Source organism: Verruconis gallopava (assembly GCF_000836295.1).
Source record: "Verruconis gallopava strain CBS 43764 unplaced genomic scaffold supercont1.30, whole genome shotgun sequence".
Classification (NCBI taxonomy): domain Eukaryota; kingdom Fungi; phylum Ascomycota; class Dothideomycetes; order Venturiales; family Sympoventuriaceae; genus Verruconis; species Verruconis gallopava.
In genome coordinates, this window is record NW_015622166.1 from 230163 (window position 1) to 257841 (window position 27679).

General features: G+C 51.6%; 9 protein-coding genes and 1 non-coding gene across 12 annotated transcripts; 6 read left to right on the forward strand and 4 right to left on the reverse strand.

The window, feature by feature from the left end:
- The first annotated feature begins 60 nt into the window (after window positions 1–60).
- Window positions 61–912, forward strand: PV09_07542 (NADH-ubiquinone oxidoreductase 12 kDa subunit, mitochondrial). The gene is made up of 2 exons (XM_016361320.1): window positions 61–392; window positions 575–912. Exons 1-2 carry the CDS (start codon window positions 167–169, stop codon window positions 667–669), a joined length of 321 nt encoding a protein of 106 aa, XP_016210895.1. The 5' UTR covers window positions 61–166; the 3' UTR covers window positions 670–912.
- A 1039-nt stretch (window positions 913–1951) lies between these two features.
- On the forward strand, window positions 1952–3967 carry PV09_07543 (uncharacterized protein). Its single transcript, XM_016361321.1, has 2 exons — window positions 1952–2143; window positions 2232–3967. Exon 2 carries the CDS (start codon window positions 2375–2377, stop codon window positions 3404–3406), a length of 1032 nt encoding a protein of 343 aa, XP_016210896.1. The 5' UTR covers window positions 1952–2143; window positions 2232–2374; the 3' UTR covers window positions 3407–3967.
- A 3810-nt stretch (window positions 3968–7777) lies between these two features.
- On the forward strand, window positions 7778–10976 carry PV09_07544 (uncharacterized protein). The gene is made up of 3 exons (XM_016361322.1): window positions 7778–9224; window positions 9281–9699; window positions 9823–10976. Exons 1-3 carry the CDS (start codon window positions 7963–7965, stop codon window positions 10842–10844), a joined length of 2703 nt encoding a protein of 900 aa, XP_016210897.1. The 5' UTR covers window positions 7778–7962; the 3' UTR covers window positions 10845–10976.
- Window positions 10977–12611: 1635 nt separating this feature from the next.
- Window positions 12612–15422, forward strand: PV09_07545. 3 transcript variants are annotated; one of them, XM_016361324.1, is made up of 5 exons: window positions 12612–12974; window positions 13033–13145; window positions 13236–14711; window positions 14764–15019; window positions 15084–15422. In XM_016361324.1, the coding sequence occupies exons 1-4, from the start codon at window positions 12825–12827 to the stop codon at window positions 14969–14971; spliced, it is 1947 nt and encodes a 648-aa protein (XP_016210899.1). In that variant the 5' UTR covers window positions 12612–12824; the 3' UTR covers window positions 14972–15019; window positions 15084–15422. The 3 variants fall into 3 exon arrangements, with proteins under 3 accessions (XP_016210899.1, XP_016210900.1, XP_016210898.1); XM_016361325.1 differs by having other exon boundaries at window positions 12612–12867; window positions 12928–12974; window positions 14764–15422; XM_016361323.1 differs by having other exon boundaries at window positions 14764–15422.
- Window positions 15423–16413: 991 nt separating this feature from the next.
- PV09_07546 (uncharacterized protein) lies at window positions 16414–17793 on the reverse strand (the record flags this gene model as incomplete). The annotated part of the gene is made up of 4 exons (XM_016361326.1): window positions 16414–16635; window positions 16727–17134; window positions 17195–17550; window positions 17775–17793. 4 exons carry the CDS (start codon window positions 17791–17793, stop codon window positions 16414–16416), a joined length of 1005 nt encoding a protein of 334 aa, XP_016210901.1.
- A 182-nt stretch (window positions 17794–17975) lies between these two features.
- Window positions 17976–19736, reverse strand: PV09_07547 (uncharacterized protein; the record flags this gene model as incomplete). Its single annotated transcript, XM_016361327.1, has 5 exons — window positions 17976–18434; window positions 18577–18598; window positions 18650–18697; window positions 18787–18814; window positions 18914–19736. The coding sequence occupies 5 exons, from the start codon at window positions 19734–19736 to the stop codon at window positions 17976–17978; spliced, it is 1380 nt and encodes a 459-aa protein (XP_016210902.1).
- A 220-nt stretch (window positions 19737–19956) lies between these two features.
- PV09_07548 (uncharacterized protein) lies at window positions 19957–20894 on the forward strand. Its single transcript, XM_016361328.1, has 2 exons — window positions 19957–20311; window positions 20376–20894. Exons 1-2 carry the CDS (start codon window positions 20083–20085, stop codon window positions 20480–20482), a joined length of 336 nt encoding a protein of 111 aa, XP_016210903.1. The 5' UTR covers window positions 19957–20082; the 3' UTR covers window positions 20483–20894.
- Window positions 20895–21189: 295 nt separating this feature from the next.
- PV09_07549 lies at window positions 21190–21260 on the forward strand. Its single transcript has one exon. It is a non-coding gene; the product is annotated as a tRNA-Ile (tRNA).
- Window positions 21261–21406: 146 nt separating this feature from the next.
- PV09_07550 (uncharacterized protein) lies at window positions 21407–24371 on the reverse strand. The gene is made up of 4 exons (XM_016361329.1): window positions 23748–24371; window positions 23656–23685; window positions 23168–23475; window positions 21407–23083 (listed from the first exon to the last, which is right to left on the reverse strand). Exons 1-4 carry the CDS (start codon window positions 23901–23903, stop codon window positions 21781–21783), a joined length of 1797 nt encoding a protein of 598 aa, XP_016210904.1. The 5' UTR covers window positions 23904–24371; the 3' UTR covers window positions 21407–21780.
- A 678-nt stretch (window positions 24372–25049) lies between these two features.
- Window positions 25050–27594, reverse strand: PV09_07551 (tubulin alpha chain). Its single transcript, XM_016361330.1, has 8 exons — window positions 27437–27594; window positions 27354–27371; window positions 27187–27217; window positions 26875–27007; window positions 26717–26804; window positions 26592–26663; window positions 26041–26544; window positions 25050–25993 (listed from the first exon to the last, which is right to left on the reverse strand). The coding sequence occupies exons 1-8, from the start codon at window positions 27474–27476 to the stop codon at window positions 25527–25529; spliced, it is 1353 nt and encodes a 450-aa protein (XP_016210905.1). The 5' UTR covers window positions 27477–27594; the 3' UTR covers window positions 25050–25526.
- Window positions 27595–27679: the final 85 nt, after the last annotated feature.

The window sequence follows — 27679 nt, forward strand, 5'->3', positions numbered from 1 at the left end:
CCCGAGCACAGCTCAGAGGGTTGAGTGCGCGCCTTGTGGCCTTGCCCTCGCCAACCTCAGAGGAGCTACCGCAAAGCCCGTATCACTGGCAACAACGACGACCTCAATTGCGTGGCTCCCTCCATCACCCTTCGCATAATCGCAAGCCTCAGCACGGGAAATCACCATGCCGACACCGGAGTCATCTGCGTTTCTGGCGAAGAAGCCGCAGGTGCCACCTACCTTCGACGGCGTTGACTACGATGACCAGCGTGCACTCAAGGCGGCACAGGATGCTATCATCCGGGAACAGTGGGTGAAGGTCATGATGGCGCGGCTAGTCAGAGAGCAGATGGGCAAGTGTTACTGGACGGAGGGTGTGAATCACTTGGAGAAGTGTGGCAAACTGAGAGGTAAGTGTATGACGGATCCCGCGACTCTTCCATGAAAAGAAGTGAGGCATTGGGCTATGCAGAAGAACTTTGCACGAGGTGATCTTTGCTCGCGAGTGCTATATGGTAGAACCTGTGGGCGGTGTCTTCGAGCGACGCATATCTTGGAGTGCGGAGTGCACGCTAACGCTATATGCCGACAGAGAAGTACCTGGAGCTACTCAAGGATTCGAAGATTAGAGGCTTCCTCTTCGAGCAACAAAACTACATCACCGAGGACCAGATCAAGAAGCACTAGACGAGCTGCAATCGAACGAGCTAAATGGACAAAAGGACCATCAAATGCTTGAGAATGGGGTTGGCTGAAAATTACCATCTGGAGGCGAGATGCCCGGGCATAAAGTGGCCTCGATCGAAGTATAGAACAGCTGGTGCATCCTGGGAGCATTGTATATACGAGCACGAAATTCTATCTTTCGGACTTCTGTTCCCGAGTCCTTAGCAATCAAACGAATCTGCCGAAACATTGATCTGTTCTTGACTTGCTCTTCGCTTTTCTTTCGCGTCAACTGCCAACACGCATAAGGTTTAGTGGCACTCTCTCGTTCCGATGCTTGAAATAAATATGCACAAGCCTAGCTACCGGTTGCCTCCTGTGAAAACAATAGGATTGCAAAGCACGTTGCTGCTGGGGAGCATAGGTTTGATGTATGCTCTGCTCTTGGGATGTTGGTGTTGAAGCCAGTCCCGGTATTCACATGACAGTGAAGGACCGCTGAAGCCCACGGAGTAATGAACGCGCACCTTCTTAGCGTAGATGCCGATACCATAGTTCTCTATGCCCTGTTACAACCACGACAGAGTACAGGATGGGCAAAAAGCGCTCTGTCTCGATCTCGTTTCCGTGACTCGGCGCGTCTATTCTTCACTGAGACTGGACTCATTGTACTCGTCCTTCGCCGTCTTTATCGTCTTTCTCGCTCGCTGTCGCCCAGCCGTCTCGTTGCCACGGGGTAGCAACTGCGTGCTGACCGTTTGAGTAGGTACTTCCAAAACTGTTCCGGCCCGAGGTCTCAAAACTTGACGACCGACGACGAAGAAGACGGGAACGAAGACGAAACCGAAGGAGGTCACGACGACGACGACGACAACGACGACAACGACAACGACGACGACGACAACGAAGATGCCATTCTGGCAGACGCGCAAGGCCGATCGCGAGCGCGATCAGCTCGAGCAAAGCAAGGTCCAACAAGCTGGCGTCAGGAAAGCGGCATCGATGGCTACACTCACGACGCCGCGTACAGCCTCGTCGCCAAACATTCCGCTGGACCGATCGCCTTTCCCTCCGCGAATCAGCTCGCTCGGCAGCGTCCCGCCGCTGGGACGGGCGACGGAGCAGCACTCGCCCGCCCGCTTCGGACCAGTCGCTGGATGCGCGGCCATGGCGCTCGCTGAAGGGGTGGAAATGCCTCCAGGAACAGCGCATGCATCTGAGATCGGCAGCAGCATGAGCAGGAGTGGTACGACAGGGACAAGGACGCGACAAGGTTTGTGCTTTGTTTTGCTTCTCTGTTGCCCGGACACTTGCCCACGCAGCGCTTGACGCAAAAGACAGTTTTCCTCTCAGCAACGACGTCGAGCATGCACGCGTCGTTTCATCCGCGGTTTCGCTGCTTTTTGTTTCGCGTCCGCTGAGAAAGCCGCCCCCCTGGGCTCATCTCGTTCGCGTCATTGACACTCTTGTCCCTATTTCAGCTGGCCTTCGTAGCGTGCGCATTTGTCCACGTCCCCACACGCCCTTTCCGCTTTGACGGCTGTTCGGTCCATAGTCGCAGGGCTAATTATACACACCGCTAGGCACCATCACCACCGTGACGCTTCCGCGGCGCCACACCCCTTCTGACACATCTCTCGCTGCTGACGAGGAGATTTTTCATGACACGTCGCAACGAGACTCGTCTCCGATCGCCCTTGAGACTGCGACGTTAAGGCATGCCCTCATGCCCGAGGGCAGTTCCGACTTGACAAACGGTCACCACTCGTCCTCTTCACCCCAACAAGCCGACATATCCAATTTCCTTTCGTCTTCATCCGTCATGCGAAAGGCATCGCCTATGCCGCAGGCGCTACCGCAGCCGGCATACCCAACACCGTCAACGCCATGGCAACAAGCTTCGAACGGGCTCACGAGCCCAACAGACTCTGCACCAACGGCAGGAAAGACATCACAAGTTCTGGCCAAACTCACATCGGAGTGTGATCGGCTACGAAGAGAGATCAAGGCGGAGAAGGCCGCGAAGGAAGAAGCCGTACAACAGTTTCAAGCGCTGAAAGGGCGAGTCAACTGGCTGGAGGACAAGAATTCAACACTCGCAATGCAGCTCGACGCGAATGAAAATGCACTGGCACGCAAGGAGAGAAGATTGGACGACCTCAAAGCATCGCTGGAAGAGGAGATTGCGCGGCGAAAGAGAGCGGAAGACAGGGAAGCCGAGATGGGCCGAAAGCTGGGCGAAACGGTATCTCAAGCATCCAAGGACGTGGCAGAAGCACACATGGCTCAAAAGAATGCGGAGAATGCATACGCAACTTTGGAGAACGAATACCAGGGCCTGCAGAGGCGTATCGCGTTCTTGCGCAAGGAGGTGGAGGATCTGACCAAGAAGATCAACGAGAACAGCGCCATACACAAGCATCAGCTGACACAACTGGAGGTGCTGCTGGACCAGCAGCGGCACCAACAAGAAAAGAGCGACAGACAAGTCCAGGAGATGAGTGCACTCCTGAGGGAGTACAGGGAAACGGAAGAGAACACGAAGAGGCTAGAGATCGAGATGCAAGACGTAGTTCACGAGATGAGATGGGTCATGCAGCTGCACAGGACAAGATCGGGCGAGGACCCAATGCCATTGCATACCCCGAAAGCAGATCATTCATCGCCAAAGAAGCAAACAGCATCGTTGCCGACTAGCAAATCTGCGTCGTCGCCAAAGCTGCTGAGAAAGCTGCCTGTCAACGGCGTTGCTGTGTGAAGCCACGCCATGCATTCACATCTGTTTCCACATGTACTGTCACGAAATGTTACGATCTTCGCACTATCCTTAATGGGCACATCTTAGACACTGGGCGGGCAACACCTCTCCAGCAGCTTGGCAAGCGAGGGGAATTGGCATGGCGTCTATTGGGTTGATCGGGGCTTTTGGCTTGAGAATACGCACGTAAAAGGCCTCTCTATTCAGGCGAGCAAGAGCAGTGCTTTCTGTTGATCTATGCTGGAAGTGCTTTGTGGTAGTCTGGCGTCTTCCATTCAAGTACATAATTGCATCCGTGTAGAAAGTGATCTTCTATGCGCAAGAGATGCAACATCACCTTGCAGCGGGACTCTTCATAGATACCAGGACTGCTCATGAGTCCAACTTGTATGAACATCTCAAAGTTCTTGTCATTCTTTTGGCGATCAAGTATCGTGTGCAGAGGTGCCGTAGCGTCAGTCTCAACCTCGAGAGGCATGATGCAGCCCATCACAAGTTCAAGACGCCTCTGTATGCAGTGGCAGTTGGAATCTGTATGTCAAGTCAGTCCGTCGTTCTCACGTCCGAATGCGTCCGCCATGTGTGGCGTTTCCCCTGCGCCGCTAGCTCATGAAGGTAGGTGTGAACTATGCGTCACTTTTATGACAAAATACCACCCCTTCTCCTTTCGCACAGTCCATTTTTTTTCGTTGCGGCTCAATGCTCATGAAATCTGTTTGGCAGCTTGCATGAGATCTCCCCCCGTCGCCGTGGTTCTCTGCTGTTCATTTTACGGCGCCTTTCTTTCTGGACGTCTTCGTCGAACTCTGGTGTCCCCTTCGACACAACCTGGCGAGAATACAACTCTTCCTCCACCAGCACTCGGAAGCTCCTAATCCGTTTGAGGGCAAGCTCCATTCATGATTCATATATCCAGCACTGACATCCAGGCGCCGGGCTCTAGCAAATTCGATTGTTTGAAAATGGCACTACAATCCGTCAAGACGTAGGAACCGACCCGTTCAGGACTCTTTTAAAATGGATCGCCCAGGGTAGAGATAGGTTGTTCCCAAAGCTGGGCCCAGAAAAGGGCGCGCCAGGCCCAAAACGCGAGCGAATGCGCCCACGGCGACAAGACGAGAAAGGAAAAGGCTGATCATGTTACTCCCGATATTTTTCCAGCGTTTGAACAGCTTTTTCTACCGAGGTCTACGACGGCGGTCGGGATTCCGCCAAGTCTTGCTTCGCCAGCGCGGAGATCAAAAGAAGCGGTCGCGGAGGAAAGGCCCGTCCCGAGAATACGGGCCTTCGTAAACGTGAAACAACCGCGCGGAGATGGCTGCGGTGAAGAGAAAGCGCATGGTCCAAAGGTGTGAGAACAAGAGCGTGTGCAAGTACATTCTCGTTGACGAGTGTGAACCGCGTGGAAATGTTTTCGATGGGTCCAATTTCATGACATCCCGACTGCTCAGGGAAGCGCTGAGGCGGTTGCTTCCTGTAATTTGCGTAAGAGATAATGGGAGTAAACGCGGCTGTAAAACTGATGCAGAGTATGTCTGTCTTATGAAGATCGAAAGCTGCAGGCGCTGTAGACGACGCCAGAAAAATTGCACTGTAAATTCTCGATGCGTCAGCCAGCCTCGTCAGTCACACTTTTGGCGGGAACCCGATTTCTGGAGAAGTTCCTCTCTATCCCTCGTCGTCCAACTGGGCCAATAATCAGGAAACAATCGATTCTGGATAAGCAATGAAGGTAGAGAACACGGACATGCTATTATATCTCTTTGGTTTCTGATTTCCATTACATGCTTTGCAAGGCGCCAAGTAGTCCGGAAAAAGCCCTGTGTATTAAGACACACGAGGTTGAGCCTTTCAGATCTTTGAGACTCGGAATGACGGAGGCATCGCAAAAGTTCATTGCATACAATCGAGTCCGTTCCTTCACTTGCAGCGTTCTTGGCCGCACAGCTCTCAAAAAATTGTGTCCGGACGACCTCTCCCAGCACAGAGTTAGATTTTTTTTAAGGCAGACGACCTATAGCTTTGGATATTTCCTTCGCGCCAGATTGATGGTCAAAGATCCTCGTTATACCACCACCATTTTTAGCTGATAACGAAATGGCAAAGGTGGCGGTAGTTTTAAGCAGTACACAAGAGACCATTGAAAACTAAAGACGCTGTTCGCATAAATATGGCAAATCAGTGCACATCTCGCACTATCAAAAGCGTTGAACTTCTACGGCCCTCTTTACTGATTGCGAGACTCCAAAACATGACTGGCGCTGAATCATCGAAATCAAACTAGACACTCATTCAAAAACGAGTGCCTCTAATTGGAAGTGCTGGATAAATATTGGACATAATCTACTTAGCGACACCACTTAGATGTCGCATTTTGGGTAAGGCAAAAGCTGTTTGAGCTCTGGACAAGAACGTAATAGATTCCCTTCTGTCTTGTCCTTTAACTTTCACTGACTAGGTTTCACAACACGGTATCCGATTTACTCGATCGCATATCAAACAAGAGACTAGCTTCTGCTCATAGATGGCCAAGCAAGTAAACGAAGCCATTGGATAGGATCAGAATCACCACCGAATATCATGAATTTACGTGCCTAGAATTTACGTGCCGCTACCGCCAACTTCGCGCAATCTTCACATGTATCACATCTCAATACCATTTGCTAGTGGTGTCGATAACGCGTTAATCTTCCGCGTTGGGTTTACCATCGGATTTGATTCAGTTTCAGCGCCCCCTTCCATTAGACTATTATCCCAGCCGTAGGATTCTTACCGTTGCAGTTTGTCCTCTGCCCTTAAAGGAGCTCAGTGCGTTCTTCATGCTGTATCCGAAGATCCGACATGGAATCCTGTTGGCTTCTTGTCAGAACCACAAGCTATCGATTGATAGAGTTGGGTTCTTGATCCGCCTGAGAGGCTTGCAATACTGGCTGCATAATCAGATGCAACGCACTGTGGCTTCCAACACTCAAAACTCCAAGACGCCGAGTTCTTGTAAAGCTAGGCCATGGTTCGGTTGGCTACATCCGCAAGCTTATTGGTCACACGGGTGATATCACCGTCATCGGTCTTGGGATCTGTGTACCCTGTGTACTTGAACCCACGAGGGTGGTGCGGCCCGATGAAGAGCATGCAGATCCTTGAAAGGTTGTGGAGACTGCTGATGTCTTCAACAAGATAGCAAGTGAACTTCATACGCGGAAAATTTCTTTCAAACTTCGCCCCGTTGCCTTTTCTGCAAGTTCCACATGAAGATGCAAGTTGCTAAATGCTTGGGAGGCAGGTTCCAAAACTCTCGGTTGCATGCCCTCATACTCAAATTTCATTCTCGTGGCATTGAACTTTGTATGGCTAGTTGCTCAAAACGATCACGTTTCTTTTGTCCCGCAAAGGTATTACAAGGAATTTGCCGAGCGTCCACAAGTTCTTTGTCGGGGCTTTAAACGCCAGAAGCGCTGTCCCGCACTTCCCGCTCTCGCGCTGGAAAATTGAAGAGAGTTACCAGATGCATTCACACAATCGCTTGACGATACACCCTTGGAAAAAGTATTCCATATTACCAACATGCATCATCCGTGCGTCGCACGCCGAGGACCAAGTATGCCTTGTCGGCAGCGTTCGGCAAAGGTCTTGAGTTGCAAGACGGCTTGAATGGCGCCACTCCAAGATGAGCTGCATAACTTTTCCATGCCGCTGATCATGTGCAACGTAGAGTGAGAAACCATGATGCTCCTCTTTAATGTCTCAAAAGCTTGGAAAATGTCGCTACCCTGTAGAAGAATTAAGTCTTTGGCTCTGCACCAACAGGAGCTACTACCTCGCGTCTGCACATTTGAGCCTTTTCACGTTCCGGAATAAAGCCGACCAATCACAGATCCTCTCGAAGCGCCACCAACAGTCTAGCCATGTGGGTTACCCGCCCCATTGGCTACGCGAGCAGTTCACAAGACACATTTTTCAAAGCGCACTTTGATCGAGAAGGATTAGGCGCGAGCGAAGCACTGACTCGATCCCTCCTCTCGCGCTTCGGGCCGCTTTCAGATTCGTCGATCCTTTGGGTCTCGATCTGCAGTCTATGCTCTCCATCACGTCCTAATACCTCATGCGATCTCTGCACGAGGCCAAGGTTATGGAGTTGGAATTGCTTTTTCGGCCGCCTATGAGCGATTGTAGTGAATACGGGGAAGTACCAGATTACGGAAAGCAGCGATGTGCAGGCGGACGCAGGACCAGGAGAGCCAAGTGCAGCGTCGGCTATGCCATGAGCTCTGTAACCTATCAGAAGAATCGCATAAGTCTCCCTACGCGCAAGTGGCGATTAGAAAGATATATTGTGGTGCGAGCAGTTTTGTGTTCCCCGCGCGCCTCTTCCTTATTCCGCGAGGCTTACATATTCTGTCATCTTTTCGAATCCTTCGACCTTTTGAGTGTTACTTCGCGTGAGCGGTCTCAAAGTTTGAGGCCTTTGCCATGATCCTTTGTTTCAGGGTGGAAATAGGGCGTTCAAATTCCTCAAGGATTTCGACAGAAGTATAAACTGTCTACTGGTGAATATCATGTCGTCTACACGCCACAATGTCAAGGACCTTGTGCGGAGGCTTAACGTACTCTCCGATATTCCCGAGGAAGGACTCAACGCCAACAGGCTATCAGCCTTGAGATCTTCCAGTGGGAAGTCAGAAAATAAAGAGTCTTTTACGGCAAAGACATCGGAAGTTTTGGATGCGTCAAAAGAGCAAGAATTTAGTGCAGCCAAGGTCTCAAACAAAACCAGCACTTTAGTCAATTCTCCAGGGGAACGCGGTATTCTTTTGATTCCCGATGAAGTGACTGCGCCGACCAGCTTCGGCCCGAACAATGAATACAAGGCGGTTCCATCTGTCATCGAATACTCTACTGCTAAGGGGAGAGCACGAGTTTCTATCCGAGAGGCTACCCCTGAAGAAGCACGCGAATGTGCAGGCACTGCAGTCCCGATCATCTCAGAGGTTCCAGATTTTTCATACTCACCTCACCCCGATGGCGCCCTACAGGCTAGCGCAGTCCAACTAATCGCCCCGCCCGCGAACTTCAAGCCGATCGATGTGCGTGGTGAGAAGGGAAACCGAGTGTCAACGGCGTCGACAGCAACATCTATCCGGACATCGGCTAGTTCTGCAGTAGAACAGCCGGCCCAGGGGGTGACAATCACTGAGACAGAGCAAGTGGCCCCTGATAATGCCTCCGAGACTGCTACACTCAGCCCACCAGGGCCAGCTCCCACGTTGATTCCTACGAAGTATGCAGAATCATGCTACTCTGGAAAACCACCCTCCACCGCTGGAACATGGCCGACGCGGCAACCAAGCAATTCATCTATGCGGTCCCGTCAATACTACGCGCCTAACATGAAAAGGTGTAGCACAGCCCATTCAACGCCCGGGTCCATGGACACTTCTCAGTCGCGATTCTCATGGGATTTGTCCAAGCTTGATCGCACCAAGAACTGGTTTACGCGATGGTTTGTTGAGTGGTGGCTGTTGGAGATTATCAGCTGGGGTTTTGGCGCAATTTGCATGATGATCATCGTGATTATGCTTTCGAAAGTGGACGGAAAGTCAATACCGAGCTGGGACCTGAGTATCTCTATCAACGCCTTTATCTCTATATTCTCGGGCTTTGCGAAGTCAGCACTCCTGCTACCCACTGCTGAGGCACTGGGGCAGTTGAAGTGGACTTGGTTCAGGAAGGAAAGGAAGATGATTGATTTTGAAGTCATGGATGCTGCCAGTCGAGGTGCACTTGGTTCGATGATTCTGCTCTCCAAGACTAAGGGAATGTACGTGCTACCCCAGAGACTTAAATGCTGGCGCTTTGCTGATTTAGAAATCATAGCACCCTCGCGTCTGTTGGTGCTGCCATCATCCTGCTTTCCGTACCCACAGATCTATTTTTCCAGCAAATCATTAGCTATCCCACCGTTGCTATTATCGACAAAGGTGCTAACGTAACTCTCGATCGCGCCGTGATCTACGACCCCAGCGAGGAGCTGATGTATGAAGGCGACACCGCAATCACACCATGGGATGGTGCCATGAATTCATTGGTCTATCCGTACTGGCTTGGCTCTGGGATTCCCTGGGATATCACCGCCAACTGCCCAACGGGTAACTGCACCTTCGACCCATTTCACACGCTTGCAGTTGATTTTCAGTGTAAGACCATGCCAAGTGATTACTTGGAGTTTGACTGTAAGAACACTTCGGGAGAGTGGCTTTCTACGGCGCAATACCAAGGACCACGTAAAAATCCCAGTGAGTGATTTCCAAAGTCCCTCCCGTACATCTTTGACCTATTATGGGTAAATCATCATGTCAAGAAGATTTAGTTCATAGAAGCAATTACGGACCTCGGACTGACGCGAAATATCAAATTAGATGTAACTTCCTGCGGGTACTACTTGAACATGCCGAATAATGTACCCCAGCTCATGTCTGGATACGAGGTAACGTCAAACGGGTCCGTTGGTGAGATTCTTGCCACGAGATTCTTTTCACTTTCGGATATTCTCACCCACGAGATATTCCTTGGTGGCTCTGTGAATTTTCCGGAAGTGCAGCGTCCCATCGTCGACTTTATCCTTGCGACTACTCCTGGAGAGTTTATCGGGGCAGTCAACAATGCGACACCTGTTGTGACTGAGTGTGAGATACATTGGGTTGTAAAGAAGCTTCAAGCCACAGTGGTCAGCGGCAACCTTTTCGAGGAGGCGATCGAAACACTGCAGTTCTCCAGCAACGGATCTGATCCCTGGAATCCTGACAACCCGTTGAACTACAGGGCCAACTATTCAATGACACTCCCGGATCAATTCTCGGATACCGGTTATTCTACGTACGGATTTAGCAACACGACCGCCATGAAAGTGTGGGAAATTTGGGCACAAATTGCGCCGTCGACATACACCCGTCCAGCAGCGAACAATCCAATCACGACATCAGACGTACTCAAAATATTCTGGATTTACAATCCGCCACATCTCCTCAAAGTCTACACGAGCAGCCTGCCTTGGGATGCTCCAGCTAACGTCACTGACCATATGGCAAAAGCGGTCTCGGTCATGAATCAAATCGTGCGCAGAAACGCAAACTCTCAGAGTCACAGGCACGATTTTGCAACGGGCACGGCAATCAAATACATTGTTATTGTAAAGGTTCGATGGGAGTGGATTACGCTCCCACTTCTCCTTCTGGTCATCGCTCTTCTTTTCTTAATCGCTACCATCATACGCAGTTCGAAGAACAAAGACCAGATTGGAATCTGGAAGACTTCAGCTTTAGCCATTCTCTTCAATGGCCTCGGCGAGGACGTGAGCAAATTCGTCGGAGAAGGAAGGAAAGATATGGGCTATACTCGAGAGAAGGCAAATGCTTTGAAGGTTCAACTTGAGGGTGATTAAGGCAAACTTATCGTGTTATACCCCGGAAATTGGCGTACGGAGCTACTTCACCTGTAGGACATATTAAAACAAACTCAGGACCGGACATCTCCTTGTATACTATTAGAAGGGTGCAATTCCCAATGAAGCGACATCAACATTTTTTCAGAGATTCACAACGACATTTGCCAATTTTTCTCATTCCCCAATAAAAGCAACAGGCCACATTTCAATGCCTACCACGCAAGCCTCGTGGCCACCTAGGCGTAGGGAAACAATTAGGTCCATTAACCGGCAAATTTGCCGGTACCACGTGGCCTCAGTAACATGCTTCGTTCTGAATCACAAAGGAACAGAATCATTAATGGAAGGTTTGTTTTTTGACTCGATATTTGTGTGTCTTCTCCTAGGCAGTCGACGTAATGTTTACACTAGATCTGCCCGCGTGCGCCTGAGAACAATGAAGTTTCGAGACATTCGCGCTTTGGCCATGAACATCCGACGCTATGTCGACGAGCGATTTTAATGCGCAACGACTTCTCAATTGGCGATCTGTGACGAAGCAAACTCTGTGCGTTTACGGGTGGAACGGAATTCGTTATAGCTGCCGTGGCTCTGCCGTGATAGTGACGCCACATAATTGATTAAATATGCTTGGCCAATTCATAAATCCTATCTCGATATGTGTCAATACTTAAAAAAGTTAGAGAAAGGCAAGAGGGCCATATTTGTCGTCACCGGGATCGAGACGGGACGCGGCGTTGTTGCTCTCCGCCCGCACATTTTCCTGTATCATCAACGATTGTGCACCAGGCTCAGTCGTCGCGGTATCGGAGGCATTGATTAACCCAACTTGATTAGGAAATGGTCAACCTTCGCCTGTTCGTGAAATGAGTGTAATACCACGGCTCATTACAAGTCACAGAATGCAGCTTGCCAGGAGATGGGTGGAGAAAGGGGCTGTAATTTCAAAGGTCAAAACCCTTGATATTATACTGTAGGCATCGGTACGCTCGGCAGGGATGGATTATTCAAAGTTTGAACACGAAGATTTATAGTTTTATACAAGCCTCATAGGCAGGGGATATGCTGGTCGAAATAGGCCACGACGTGCTCAAAGGGAGACGTACCTTGTGCAGGCCACGGCAGATTCGCATCAAATAGGCCATCTTGGGCAATATGAAATTCATGAGCTCAATGGCAGTTTGCGAGGAAGCAAAAAAAAAAAAAAAAATAAGCAGTATCGGAAATGAAGGACAGGATATTCTCTCAAATTTGAGCGAAGACGGCCGAAGCACATATGTCATCAAGAATCAAACGAGTTGAAAAGAACCACAAAAGAATAGAGATCTTGATACACATCAATTACTTGTTGATCTTGGTTTTGACGACCATGGCAGGATGCTTTGTGGACGAACACAATACCCTATTGCTCGTATACACCGTCTTTGCCGTGCCAAAACTAGATGGGGATAGGGAGCTCCCTTGTTCGTGCGCCCAGCCGATCCAGGCCGTAAAGAAAGCTTACTCGCGTCAAGAGAAATGGTTGACGGAAACATCGATCGGATGCATGGAAACTGATGACAAAGCCTGGTCATACAGCAATCGACGATTTCTCCACCTGAGGCTAATCCCAAAGTGTGGAGAACCTTGGAGACTCCGCACTAGCCACGATGCGACTTAGCGTTTGATCCGCGGCTGGCATCCCATTGGCCCCCGAGTCACGGTGCGCTAAAATATATCCAGCTTTAAGGTTGTAGCTGCACATTGAGACTTGTCGCATGTGCACTACTGCTTCCCATAGAAGATTGGCTGCATCGTGTGAGGACTTCTCTCTACAGATCTGGCTTGACCTTCGCCCGTGCCGTCATTCGCATCAAGCCAACGATCAAAGGGCCTACGTACGGCGTCCGGCAAGGGCCACGGAGAATGGGACTTCCGTTGCCTGTCGATATCCGGACTCGAAGGACGAGCGAGAGGTCGAGAGCTTTGTCGTGAGCCATGAGTTTAAAACCAAGCAACCACAGTGGTACAGAAGAGCTGGGTATTTTGCCACTGTCGCCCAAGCGACCGATGGAAGAGGAAGTTGTTGATCTGGACTCAGCCCTCAACCCCGCCAAAAATTACCCAAGGAAGCGGGTCGCTGTCGCTGTGAGTACGAGTGCCGCTGTTTGCCTCTTCGTGCGTCGTGGACTAAGCTTTGTCGAAGTGCGAAGTTTGTAGGCTGCGCAAAACAAAATGCGATGCAAAAAGACCCTGCAGTTTTTGCACAGAGGCTGGGATCGAATGTGTATATCGACAATCCGGAGGTGTAGATACAAAGTAGGTCCTAACCTTAATTTCTTACCCCCTGTCCGTTCCAGCTGTATGTGCGAGACGAAGACGGAGTCAACGTTGCTGATGTACAACAAGAGGGACCAGCGCTACTGACGTGCTCGTGCGGATTGAAGAGCGGCTTGCGCGTGTAGAAGAAACGCTCCAAAGGACCGCATTGGGATCACCGAGTGCTGTAAGCGATGCAAGAAACTCGGTCAATCATGCTCATACCCCAGGCTCCAGCTCCCTACGACGAGCATCAAACAGCACTACTGGAGAACCCATATCGCTTGCCGCAAGACTGCAAAGCCGCGACGATCTGAAGCAGTACTTTCAGCGCATAGTTTCTGTTCCCCACTATGAATTCTCGTTCCGCCAGACTGCAGGAGAGGCTATTGCCGCAAGACCGTCAATGTTGTCCTTTCGTGCTACTTGGTACATAAACTTTGAGTCCTGGGACGATACAAAGGATTTCTATGACGACGAGCTGGTAGCTGAAGAGTATTTGTTTCAACTCATGGAAGCCGGCTTTGGCCAAAGCCTAGACGTTTCCTCACGAACAGTTTGGCAGCTCCAACAACATTTCGTCAACGGCTTCCTGCAGTGGCTGCCTGTGATCACGATATCAGAATTTACCAATCACGTTGAAATAGCGCGAAACGGAAACTTCGCACGGCAAAGTCCTTCGGACTGCATCGTCATGTTTGCCCTCGCAATCGGCAGTTTAGACAAAACTCGCCATTCTTCTGCCAGTCGCTCTCTTGAACGACCGCATCCGGGTCTAGAGTACTTTTCAATTGCTCGAGACATACTCATGGCATTGTCGAAACGGAGCAGAAAACGAGACATCACGATACTTCAGTGCCGGATTCTTCAAGTATGCTACTGGAACATGATATTACGACCACTCTTAGCATGGGATGGCATAACCGAAGTTGCGCGAGACTGTATGCACATCTTGAGCTCTGGCACTTTGGAACGACTGTCACACAAGGACAAACTTAACTTCCACAGAATATTTTGGACGTGTTCGGTTGTCTTGCATGAACTGGAGGCGGTCCTCAAGATGCACCCGATAGGCTTACGTCAATTTCATGAGAGCGTCCCCCTGCCGCTTGCCGAGTCGGATGATGATGGACATATGTACTTCCTCGCACAGGCTAGTTTACGCAAACTGCTCACGGAGACACTTGACGTTGTCGGCTACCGCGTGGGGCAGATCATTTACGCACCGGTTGTTGCCGCAGAGCTCTGTAGTCAGGTGGAGGAATGGTATGATCATTTACCACCAGGGATTCATTTCCCTCTTACCACGTCTCCTCTTTACGACCTTCGAAGAGCTTTTCTACGCTTTCAGTATTTGACGCTTCACTCTGTCATCTTCTGGCCTTCGATCCTGCAGCTTCTGGAGTACAACGCGTCAAATGCAAACGGAGAGGTCAACTCACCCGAGCGATTACAGCAGCTCCAAAAGGACGCCAGTCATTTTGTAGAGTATTCTCAGAAAGTTTGTGACGCAAGCGAAGAACTTTTGATGGTGGGCCACTATGGTTTACAATTTACGATATGGGCGTAAGTTTGATACCTTTCCTAGCACGACCGAGCGAAGGTTGATATCATCTAGTTCTTACGCAAATGCTTGTATGCTTATGATCATATACCGGACATCAGCATCGAGCTTCCTGCCAGAGTCATTGGACGACCGTTGCTTTCGGAAGGTCCACAGACTGTTGACGCACTGGAAAGACATTAAGGTTGTTTGGCGGGTGCTTAAGAGATCGCGCCCAATATTCACACGGCTCGGTCTAAAAGTCGATGATCAGATCCCCTGATGAGCGGGAACAAAAAAGCATTCCACTTACTCCGAGAGAACGAATAAGGTCCGTGGTTGAAAAATACTATAGTCTTTGCAGCCACAATAATGCTGATCGAAACTTGTATCAGAAGATCTTACTTCGAAGGGACGGTGCACGTCAAGAATTATGAGAAAAGGAAAGCCAACAAAATTCTCGGCCATTTCCACTGCGCCTCCAATGGTGGCAGCGCTCTGCTCAGCAAAGGGACGCTATTTTCCTGAGCACTTCATCTAAAAACACGGCCTCATTGAGTTCGAAAGTTCATAAATATGAGAAAAAAAGTCCATACGTGCTCTGATTTCTCTAATTCAAGTCTCACGCAAAGCTTTCTTAGTCGCATGTCAACCATGAATTGCACTGCTGTTTACGAGGCCCAACAAGAACATAGGAGGAATAGGCATAAATCCCATCATTAGTCATTTACGCTGGCGTACACGTATGCCTCGGAATGTCTCCTTGCTCAGTATATCCATCTTTGCTTCAGCCAGATCAGCCCTGTCCGTACTCATGATGAGGTTGATCCGTTAGGAGGCAAAGGGGAATGCCAGACGAAATGGTCTTTCCTCGGATACGCGAGCCGCCATCGTAGATCTCTTTGGCAGCCGGTGCATCGTAGAACTGTAATTCCTTAGAGCAGGATTCGTCATGCGAAAACAGATTCCATACTATTACGTCCGAATGATGCACGCTTTCACTTCCATTACGGTTGGGAATACCGCCGTCAGCAAATATGACAGAATCTCCAAAAGTACCAAAAGTCTTATTTTTCTTTTTCTTTTTTTTTGTCAAAAGCTCTAGATTTTATGTTTCGAAATTTCCGCCCTAGTTTTCTACATGAGGAGGTGGTGCTTCGCAGACCTGCGCAGTCCAATGGGTCGGACAGAGATTCAACTCCACAACCCATATACGAGTTCTGAGATGGTATATACGGGAAGACGTGTAACGGTCGGATACCACCAGGCATCAAAGCAGGCTGTCGATCTCACCGAGCTCGAAGTCGTCCGTCCCCGAGCGAAAAAAGGCGCACCAAGGGCTATCACAGCGCAGATTGACCGTCAAAGCGGAGATTGCTATTACTTCTGGAGTCGTATACAACGAGGGATGAAAAATGGACAGAAATGAGCCGGGAACATTCTTTGGGAGGTGCGACAGCGATAAAAAAAATGTGTAAGATGCTTGTCCTGGGCGCCAGCGCCTCTCAGAGTACGGGCTCACTTACCATTGAGTCCGCACCCGCTGTTTTCCATTGAAGGATTCGTATCAAGTGCAAGCGCAAACAAAACAGTCAAAAGGGAAACGAAGTGAGATTTTCGACGCTCTCGCTATCAGCAGAACAAGGACAAAGTTTCGGGTCCCAGATTCAGACCGCAAGGGATGATTCGTATGGCTCCCATCAGCATTCTTCGGCTTCAGTCCATCTAGGCACCGGCCGCTGCATTTCCAGTGATGAAAGCAGCGAAAGCAGTCGCATTTCTCGTTTGGATGTAAATGCTGCCAGGTCCCGTGAACTTGCAGACAAGACCTTCGCCGCCAGCTATGTTGCTGATGATGCCCCCGGACGCGACACGTTCCAGCTTGTAGTCACAGTTCCACGCAACGAGATGCCCGTTGTCCACGATATATTTTTCGTTGGCTTGGAGCTATTGCAACACGTTAGTTCAAAGATTGGGCGCTCAAACTAGGGGGAAAAAAAAGAAAAAAAAAGGAAAAAAAGAGGTAGGGGTTCCATACGTCTTTCCTGATAATTGCACCCAACGAGTCGACCCAAAGGATCCCCGTACCACTGATCTTGTACGTGAAGAGCCCTTCCCCGCTGAACATGGCCTGACTGAACTTCTGGGCTTTGTAATCCTTGGTCACTCGCTCCGTACACGCTAAAAATGCGTCCTTGCCCACGCTCCATGTTTCCTTACCGGAGAGCTGGATGGCAGCGATATCGCCGAGCGTGGGGGGTGCAAGCAACAGTTCTCCTGGGCCGGTGAAGCTTGACATGGCCATGTGGCCTCCTGCGATCAGCTTCTTCACGGAAAACTTGATCTCACCCTTCATGGTAATGGTGGGGGACATGGCGATCATAGCCCCAGGCTTGGCATGAATAGGGCAGCCCATGGCGAGCTGGATGGTAAGGATGGAGTTTGTCTGCATCACACATATCTGTCAGCCCACTCCCTCAGGATGCGAATGGTTAAGGTGTCGTACGTCGCGGTGCGATATTCTGTACGCGCCACCGTTGAACGTGCCGACGTCGTCTGCGCTCGCATGGGAGCTGAACGACGTTTGCCCACCTTGGGGTGGGTGGCCCGGCGATTGTTGCGGGGGAGCAGCCTGAGGTACTGGTTGCGCAGGAGGCGGCGAGCTATAGCCATGCACGGGCGGAGGCGAACCAACATGTCCCGGCGCCTGGCCTGGAGGCGGATACTGCTGCGTAGGTGGAGGAGGATAGTTCTGCTGTGGGGTACCAGACTGTGGAGGCGGCGCGTAGGCGTGCTGTTGCTGCGTTGGAGGAGGAGGATAATGTTGCTGGGCCTGGGCGGGGTAACCGCTCTCTGGCGGTGCTGGTGAGGCACGTCAGCAATGTCTGCAGATGAGCGCAAGTCGAACCGCGAGAAACGAAAGCGAAGAAAAAAAAAAGCGATCTTCTCAATCGAGGCCACCCTGAAAGCCCGCGCGACTCCTCGCTCGACTTGTTCGCAAAGCGTCAAGCCGAAGCGGCGCTGGGGGGGGACTCTTCTGGGGGGCCCAGGTCTCGCGCTGGAAGGCGGGGGGTGGAAGCACTCACGAGGATAGTACTGAGACATGGCTCCTTTTGAAAGTCTACGTCCACCCGACGGTTGAAAGGACAGATTCTCACGAGCGCAATCGAACCCGTTTTGGTGTCGAGTCTTTGGACCGAGACGTGGTAAGCACGTCGCAGGCGGGGCTATGCACAGCTCCCACGGCGATGGGGGTTAGACTTAGGGCGGGAATCTCTCAGCTCGGCCTAGGCGCGAAGCGGGAATTTTACACGAGAAGCCTTGGCAAGAAGCGCAAGGAGAGAGCGGTGGCAGTCAAGAGAGGGAGAGGAGAAGTAGGACACGGAGGCGAGTGTGCGCGCCATGGTGGATGAAATGTGCTTGCTCTTGTACTTTGCGGTGCGCGGTTCCTTGTCCAGCGTCTCTGGCGTGATGATTCGCCAGCCTTGCGGAACCCTGATGCTGCCTGGGCGGTTATTTTTGGGCGCTTGCATTAGCTTCGTCACCCACGTGAAAGCAACTCGTGCACCTGGCTGCTGCTGGAAACATGGAATCTTGGTGTTGGCCATTTGAAGAAGCGGACCATCCCCTGTATTTACATCTTCTACTTTGTCTTTGTGGCTGATGACCGTCATCTTGCAGCCTGGCGGCTCAACCTCGACTCCGCCAGGACGACGTAAGACACCCTCATGCGCAGAGTTTGAGACCTGATGCAGCGTGGATAATGCCCATTGAATTTTATCGAACCGACGCCTATCGTGTTCATGACAACATAAATGCAAAGACCCAGCCCCATTTCTCTTCGCACCCAACACAGCCCAACTCCTCGTTGAATCGCATTCAACCCACTTGACGCTTTCTCTTGCCAATTCTAGTTTCACATTAGCTCCCGAACAGGCTACGACAGAAAGAATATACTAACTGTGCTGAGAATCCACTTTTGATGGCGGCAACGGATCGTCTGGAAGCACTGTTGACATGGGTTAGCAACGCCAAAAGAAGGGAGGACGAAAAGAAAAAAAAGAAAAACCGAATCTGCGATGAAGGTAGGATACATACCAGCTGTTGCAAGTGATGAAAGAAAGACCTAAGACGCAGCCCGTTAGCTTAGTCGTACGATGAAGGTAGAAGCGTGGTCGTCAATGCTATGCAAATCACAGTGATAAAACGCAGAGGCACGACTTACGGTTTTCACCGCGGCTCAGCTCCGTGTCTGCAGACTTGCACGTCTTGCAAATGACGTAGTCCATGATGTATCTTCGCAGCACGTTCTCGATCTGCTTGCTCTGGAATCGACCACGGATGATCAGGCGGCCGTTGGCGTCCGTGGAGCCGCTGGTACCCAACTCGGCGAACAAGAAGGCGGTGATGTGTTCTGGGGATCGCTTGAGCCTCTTGCAGATGTCGGGAAGATTGGCCAGCAGCGTCTTCTTGTTTCCTTCACGCAGACACTGCGGTGGCGGGATCTTGAACGACTTGGCCACGCCGCCCACGAGGTCGGGATGCCTCTCCGACAGGAACGTGAAGAATCGGCTGAGCAGCATGTTGTAGGGAATGTCGGCCGTGCTGTTATGCTGGTAGATACCAGTGCCAGCGACCGGGTCGCCTTCGGGCATCGGCTCGCTCTTGGACTTCTCGGCGGAGGCGCCCTCATCGTCTCCAGCAAGCTCCTTCTCCAGCTCGTCAACCTTGCTCTTCTTCTTCTTTTTCTTCTTGAGCGAGCTTAAGTCCAGCTCGCCGTCTTCGCCCGCCGGTGCGGCGGCGGCGGCGGCATCGGCGTCGTCATCGCCTGCCTTGTCCTTCTTGGGCTTCTTCTTCTTCTTCGCCAGGCTTGCGAACATGTCTGTGACCTCTTCGACGGCAGGATCGGTGCCCGCAGAGTGGGATTCGGCCGTGGTGCCGTCGCCACTGGACTTGCCTTCCTTGACGTTGCCATCCTCGTCGACGACTGCGTGTGCGTCCGCGAACGAGACCGATTTTCGTGACGGCTTGTCTTCTACGTCAGCCATGATTGCGGTGATCTTGGCTCTTGTTGTCGTGGGTGGAACGTGTTGTGGAATGGCAGAAATGTCTCACGCACACCCTCCGAACGTATTCTGCGCCCGCGGGGGGACGAATGTGTGAATATGACTCCATCGGCGCGCTAAGTACAAATGCGGACTAGCGCGTTTTTCACTCCCAGCAACAGCTGTCGTGGTGGAGGACGAGGTCCCGCTGCCTGCTGAAGACGCCAGCGACACCGGAGATCGAGTCGGCATCTTGTTGAATCGTCCGCGCACACGCGACGTGTCTCTGGACGTCCAATCTGATTCCGTTGTGCCTGCCGCAAGGCCCGTTGCTCTACAGCACTGCATCATGTCCGCCATAGACGCATCCTCGTACGTGATAGACGATGCGCCGCAGGACGACGGCGACATTGATTCGCTACCTTCAACGACTACGGACAGCTCGCTCGATGACGACGAGGCGGACTCGGATGCCGAGCGTGAATGGAGAGAGAGCCTGCAGCAGATAGAATTGCTTCTCACAATGGTCATTGTTCCGTACCTCGGAAAGTACTTTGGAAGGAAAGCTGCATACTGGGGTACGTTATCTCAGCTTGGACACACGACTGAATGCCATTACTGATCATTCGATTCCTCGAACAGGCTGGGCGAAGTTCATGGAGTGGAAGCACCCGAACGTCGAGGTCACGATTGCAAACCGAAGGCTGTTCAGGGCGGCCGGGGCCATTGAGGCGGCAGCATCATTATGAGCAGGAAATTGGATGCCGTGCGGATATCAGAGGGGTACATGTGCGAATTTTCTATTCACCCAAGACCAAAATCGTTTGAGCATCGCATTCGTCACCGGCGTACACATACACGGCGTGGCAGCCTGCACCTTCAACATCCAGCCAGTCCCCTGGCGCCAACACCATTTCGTCCTACAGGAGCTCGGAGAATCGGACCCACGGAAGGCAGAGAACAAACCGTCGGCATGCTAGGGAGCAAAAGAAGAAAAAAAAAAAATAAAAGGGACCAATACTTGGAAGAAGAAAGAACAATTAGGCAACTAAGCTTTTCTAAGCAATAGCTCCTCGTGGAGGAACAATTGGACATGTACACGCAGGCAACGCAAACGCTTAGGACCTCTGTATTCAAAAGGGAAAGAGAATTAAAAAAAAAAAAAAAAAAAAATAAGAAAAGCATGAAAAATTCGCCATCAATCCACGCTCACGCGTAACTGCTTAGACCGTCTCGACGTTTTGCTGAACTCCACCCTAGATCCACGTAAAATTTTTTTTTTTTTTTTTTTTTTTTGTTTTGTTTTTGACAAGAGCCGAATTTTTCCCCACTCGGCACTTGCAAGTTCCCCCTTTTGAGCCAAATGCCGCAGCTCAGCGCCCACAACCCGGGTCGTAAGTCAAACCTCCTCGCTCACACTCGCTCATCAAAATGCTTCAGCATCTAACCGCAATCAGGCGTAACTCAGTTGGTCAGAGTGTCGTACTAATAATGCGAAAGTCGAGAGTTCAAGCCTCTCCGTGACCAGAAATTCCTTTTTTTTGTTTCCCTTTCCTTCCGTTTCTTTTTTTTTTCTTTTCTTTTTTTTTGGGGGGGTTCTTTCCTTTGCCTCTCGTCCATGGAAGTAAAAAATTGTTCTGGTTTCGGTAGGCGACGTCAGCACTTCAACTTTTGGATCGTGCAAAAGGATGGCGTGACCATTTGCGCGGCTGTCACGGTAACTCGACGTCGAAAAGTAGATGGACGATTCTCATTTTCTTTCTCTGAGATGATACTCATCAAGCGTTCGGCAATAGAGACAGGTTGGGTAAGAGCTGCGATTCCTGGTTTGTACAACGATGAAGTGGAGCATCATCACTATGAATATTCGAATAGATAGCCAGAAGATATGTCATCAGAAGACAAGGCAGATCCAATGCCCATCCAACATGCAGCGTACCATAAAACGGCTCAAAATCGCCATGCAGGAAACTATTTCACAAGAACATCAACACGCGTGTTTCTCGTCCGCGTTTTTCCACACAAAAGGGGGTCGCTTTGCTTTTCGCTACGCGTTTGTGGGCTTGCTCTCCTCTGCGGGCATGTCGGCAAGCTTCGTATCACTCTCGCCGCCCTCTGTGTCCGAATTAAGAAATGTCTTCTTGTTTCTGCTCTTTCGCCTATCCTCTCTTTCCCTTCTCTTCTCCTCCTCGGCCTCCAAGCCCGTCTTCGTTGTTTCATGCTGTCGACTCAGAACTTGCTTCGTGATCAAGAAGCTGGTCAGCAGGCCCAGACCCGCGGTGCAGACGTACAAGATCCACATGTCTCGGAGAGACTCTGCGAAAATGTCTCGGGCGGCTGCTTTCTGGGGATCTGGGAGGCTGTCGATGAGTCCGACGCTGGCGCCGGCGTTGAATCCGCCGAGTTGCTTTGCGATTTGAGGCCCTAGAGCTGATATGAGCTGGCCTTGGCGTGAGTTGATGGTGTTTTGGAACACTACCCCACCGATCACGACGGACATGGCGGTGCCAATGTTGCGCATGAAGTTGAAAGTTGCCGTCGCCGCCGCAATATCGCCCTTAGGAACGAGACTTTGCAGCGCGATGAGGGGAGCTTGGAAGAGCGGTCCGACACCCAGACCGGCCACAATCTGGTAGAGTATGATTTTCGCCCAGCTCGAGTGCGCGTCGAAGTCGATGAAGAGACCGTATCCGAGAGTCATGAGTCCGGCGCCAAAGAAGATAGGATACAGGTATTTTCCGGTGCTTTTAATAAAGATACCTGTGGCCACGGATGCCAGAGACAGTGACAGGGCCGTGGCAAGCGTGTACACGCCGGAGAGGATTGGTGTGGCGCCAAGGCAGGCTTGGAAGAACAGAGGTAGGTAATATCCTCCTCCGATAAAGGTGAAGCCGTGGCAGAAGCAGACCGCAAGACACGCAAGGTTTGAGCGGAAGCGGAAGATGTGGAGGGGAATAATCGGGTACTTGGCCAGCCTCCATTCATTGACGAAGAAAATAGCCATGGTAAAGACTCCGAATACGATGAGGCAGATGACCGTAGCAGAGTCCCAAGGAAAGGACTCGCCGCCAAACTGGAGGCCGAGCAAGAACATCAGTGTGCCTCCAACCATGAGCAATGAACCAATCCAGTCGATTGCCTTGAGGCCAGCGATAACCGGAGTGTTGGGCACATAGAGATCATTCAGGAAGAAGAGGATGATCAAGAACGCGACGCCGTCGAGAGGAAGGTTGATGTAGAAACACCATCTCCAGGTCACGCCCTCGGTGAACGCGCCGCCGATGAGAGGTCCCGTGGCGCTCGCGACTGCCCAGGTGGCACCAACAAGGCCGTAATACTGTCCTCGCGTTCTGCGTCATGGTTAACGTCAAATGCGTGTTGAAAGCAGAAAAGAAAAGAAAAGAAGGACAAATTGAAAGGCGCGCAGCACATACCTCATGGAGAACAAGTCGCCGATGCAGATGCTGACCAGCACCAGCAATCCGCCTCCACCGATACCCTGAATAACTCTGGCTACGATGAGCATACCAATGCTGACGGACAAGGCAGCAATCAACGAGCCGGCCAAGAAAACGACGTTTGCGATCAACAGAATCGGCTTGCGTCCAAAGATGTCGGAGATCTTGCCCCATATTGGTGTCGAGGCTGCAGCACCCAGCATGTATCCGGAACCGATCCAGGTGTAACCAGCAGCGGACTTGAAATGCTCCGCGATGGTCGGCAGCGCCGTCGTGATAATAGTCTGTTGTGCGACATTGCGTCAGATAAATCTCTTCTTTTCTTTTTTTTAAATTTTTGAATTTTTGGGGATGGGAAGACCAGAAGCACAGAGGCGCGCAGCGAGCTGCAACAAATATATATATATACATCAAAAAGGATACAACCGTTTCAAAAGGGGACTCAATGAGGCTGCCAAACTTACAATGTCGATGGCTGCCAAAAACACGGCCATCTGGGAGCACGACTTGCGTTAGCTTCGCGACGATCGCCGAACCTTGAATTGGGCGCACATACACACAAGGCGATCATGATCAAGGCCGTCCTGCCTTTGCTGCGCGTCTCCTCAGGCGCGAGCTCGTTCGGTTTGCCCGAGGGGATGCCGGACGGTGTTGAAGGCGCAGCATTGGCATTGTTCGCTGCCGGGTCATCGACCGCCGTGGACGACTGCATTGTCTGGAGGCCCAGCTTCTGTGCTCGCAGGACGCGGTTGCTAGGAGGGCGCGACGTTGGAGGCCCTCGAATGCTGTCGTGTCTTGGAACCGCTGTCCTTGCGACGCTCTCCACGTCCTTTTTTCGCTCGTCGAGCCCGCTGAAATGCTCGAGGGTCGGCTCTGCTTCTGTAATTTCATAAGCACCCGGCTAGCGAGCGCCACCTGACGTCTACGATTCGGATCGTGGCAAGGCTGTAGGCCCCACGGCACCGTGTAGGAGGATTACTCGCCGGAAGCTAGACACACGCCGTAAGCACGTCAAAGAGGGAGCGCGGAACGATGCAGAGAAGATCTCGCCATGCAAAGGCCGCGTCGGGCTCCTTTTCACTCTCGCGACCTCTGGCGAAAGCCGTGGTGTTCTTTGTTCTGCGTTCGGCCCTTCGGAGGCGCAGATCGCGGCCGAAAGAGAAAAACACACAAAAAAAAAGTAGAACGACGCTAAGGACGGAACGTGCATGGATCGCGAGGAACTTGGACACCAGCCGGATACGAGATTGGGTTGGGTCCCAAGCAAGGTACGGAGAGGATAAACTGAGCTGTACCGCTGGACCGTCTGCGTTGGAGCTGGTTGCTTGCAGACGAGCGGGCGGGAGAGCCGTCGCTTTCCCTGGACGCTTTTTGCGCTTCTCTCTACATGTCACTCTCTCTCCCTCCCTCCCTCCCTGACGTTTCCCTCTTCTGGCGCGTGATCCACTCACGTCCGACACTTCTTTGTGGATCCGGTTCCGCGTCGAGATCTATGCGTGTTCAGAAGCCTGCTGCGAGGGCGCTCATCCGCAAAGAAAGTTGGTCGAGGCCGAAGGCGGCGTGCGCGCGCCTTCATTTTGCTTAACTAGACGTCGATCGAGGTCGTGCTACTTTAGCTTCCATCGGCTCGGCAAAAACGCTTGGTCCAGCCACAAGGACTCGGCCGCGTTGCTCGGCCGACATTGGAGCGTCTTAGCTCGCTGTCTGCAAGTAGATCCTGTTATCAGATCTCGCGGCATAAACGGGATGCTGTCAGACGTGCAGGGCTTGCCGTCATTGGAGTCATGCCCAGGCAGCAACATTCGGCCTCAGCTCAAGCTGCATACTCGCCGAAAAGAAATACGAGTCGCGGAGAGAAACATGTCTCCGAGCGATGTGGTGGATCGCCGAAAGCAGCCGCGTTTTCGGAGCCTTCAGAGCCTGGTATCGCCGAAGCTTCTAATGTTCAGGCCAGTGCTGTGCGACGCCGTCGTGCTCTGACGACTGATCGCTTGTGCTGATAATGTCTCCAAGTCCAATCGTTGTCTATTGGATGCTTGACGACCTCTCTTCATTTCGAGCCTACCTAGAATGACGAGATGGGGGTAGTAAGGGCAGTCTCTTCGACAAAAAAAATTACGCGACACCAATCAGAAATCATCGCTAAACTTCAATCCTCATTCGTAATAATGCTGTGAGATGAAGAAGATAAGAACGCTCAGCCAGACTTGATTAGTTAAAATTTCCAAACAAGGCCTCCGGTGCCATCTCCGGAAGCGCTTCTTCCTGTGCCCTAGACCCTGTTCCAGCCAAAGCCCGTGGGCCTTTGTGTGACGATGGCGACAGAGCCTTCCATTTAGTACTCGGCCTCCTCCAGACCCTCGTCGAGGCTGTCGCTAGCAACCTCTTCGTAGTCCTTCTCAAGGGCCGCGAGATCTTCACGGGCCTCAGAGAACTCACCTTCCTCCATACCCTCGCCAACGTACCAGTGAACAAAGGCACGCTTGGAGTACATGAGGTCAAACTTGTGATCCAGGCGGCTCCAAGCCTCCGCGATGGCAGTGGTGTTGGACAGCATGGACACGGAACGGTCAACTGCGGCCAGTTCGCCTCCCGGAACGCTCATTGGCTTCTGGTAGTTGATACCAATCTTGAAGCCAGTCGGGCACCATTCAACGAGGTTGAATGAGGCCTTGGCCTTAAGCGCAGCGACAGCCGTGTTGCAGTCGCGTGGGACACAGTCGCCACGGTAGAGTAGCGCAACTGCCATGTACTTTCCGTTTCGTGGGTCGCACACAACCATCTGGTTGTTTGGCTCGAAGCCTGAACACCATTAGCGCGAACAACTTGTCAGAGCTAAACAAACGTACACTGGAAGGTCAGATCGTGGACCTTGAAGCTTTCATGAGAGCTCTTGCTGGCAGACACAACTGGAGCGTAGCTAATCAACGGGTAATGAATACGGGGGTAAGGCACCAAGTTGGTCTGGAACTCGTTGAGGTCTACGTTGAGAGCTCCATCAAAACGCAAGCTAGAGGTAATGGAGCTGACCACTTGCGCAATGAGACGGTTAAGATGCTCATAGTCTGGTCGTGGGATATCGAGATTGCGGCGACAAATGTCGTATACAGCCTCGTTGTCGACAAGGAAGGTGCAGTCGGAGTTCTCGATCGTGCTGTGTGTGGACAAGACGGCGTTGTACGGCTCGACGACAGATGTCGAAACACGTGGTGCTGGGTAAACGGAGAACTCAAGCTTGGACTTCTTGCCGTAATCAGTGGAGAGGCGCTCAAGGAGAAGTGCGCCAAAGCCTGAGCCAGTACCACCGCCGAAGGAGTGGAAGATCAGGAATCCTTGGAGAGAAGAGCAGTTGTCTGTTTCCATCATCAGAGAATGCATAGGCTCACATTGAGGCTCCTACCTGCAACGCGACGGATGCGGTCAATGACATCGTCAACAAGCTCCTTGCCAATGGTATAGTGGCCGCGAGCGTCTGGTCACCGTTAAAATCGATGTCCCTCCGATTTAACATTCAGGCTTCCTTACAGTTGTTGGCGGCGTCCTCCTTGCCGCTCACCAGCAACTCCGGATGGAACAGCGATCGATATGCTCCAGTTCGAATCTCATCAATAGGCTGTGTAGCAGTCAGCACTCGTCTCGCTGCAACTGGACACTATTCGGATGAAGCCAAATGCGAGACGTACGGAAGGGTCAAGATCAACGAAGATGGATCGAGGAACGTATTTGCCGCTGCCGGTCTCGGTGAAGAAAGTGTCGAATGATCCGCCCTCAGAAACGTCAGCGGCATCTGGGTCTCGCTTTCCGTCCGGTTTCAAGCTGCGAATGACAGGTTACTTAGTCGTGCTCAATCATCATTTGAATAGAGCATCGGCGCGTGTTCGTGTCTGACGAGTTTATGGCAAGCCTCTGACGTGCTGCAGACGTGTGCCTCTTAGGATTGGTAGAGGCACATGCCATCAACAAGTACACAACGTCCGCCCATGGAAAGTACATACCCATGCTCGAGAAGATAGAGCTCCCAGGCGCCTACAGTACTTATCAGTCTGGATGGTCCCGGAATACGTCACTTTCGGCAGACTCTTCGGCCGTGCTCGTGTGGACGCGGCGTACACGGAGACACGGCCGACGAGGCGTGCTTGTCGTTGGGCGGATGTCAACATACTGTTGCCGAGCTGGGTGCCTAGATCAGTGTTGTCAGCTCCGACCCGGGCGTAAACACGGTGGACGACGACGGCGGATACGAACCTGCCTGGCCAATGTGGAGATGGAGGATCTCGCCGCGCATGATGACTCGTGGAAGTGTGCCTGTATGAAAGGTGTACTGAAGCAGAGAGGTAGGAGCTGCAGTCGGTTCCTGCGTAGGACCTGAATTTGGAGGGGTGAAGCCAATGCGTTTTTGTGGGGAGGATCAGTTAGCGGTGTGCAACAAAGAAAGATTAGCGCGCTGCGTCGCGTAAACGGTGTCCAGGTGGCGCATGGCACGGGCCA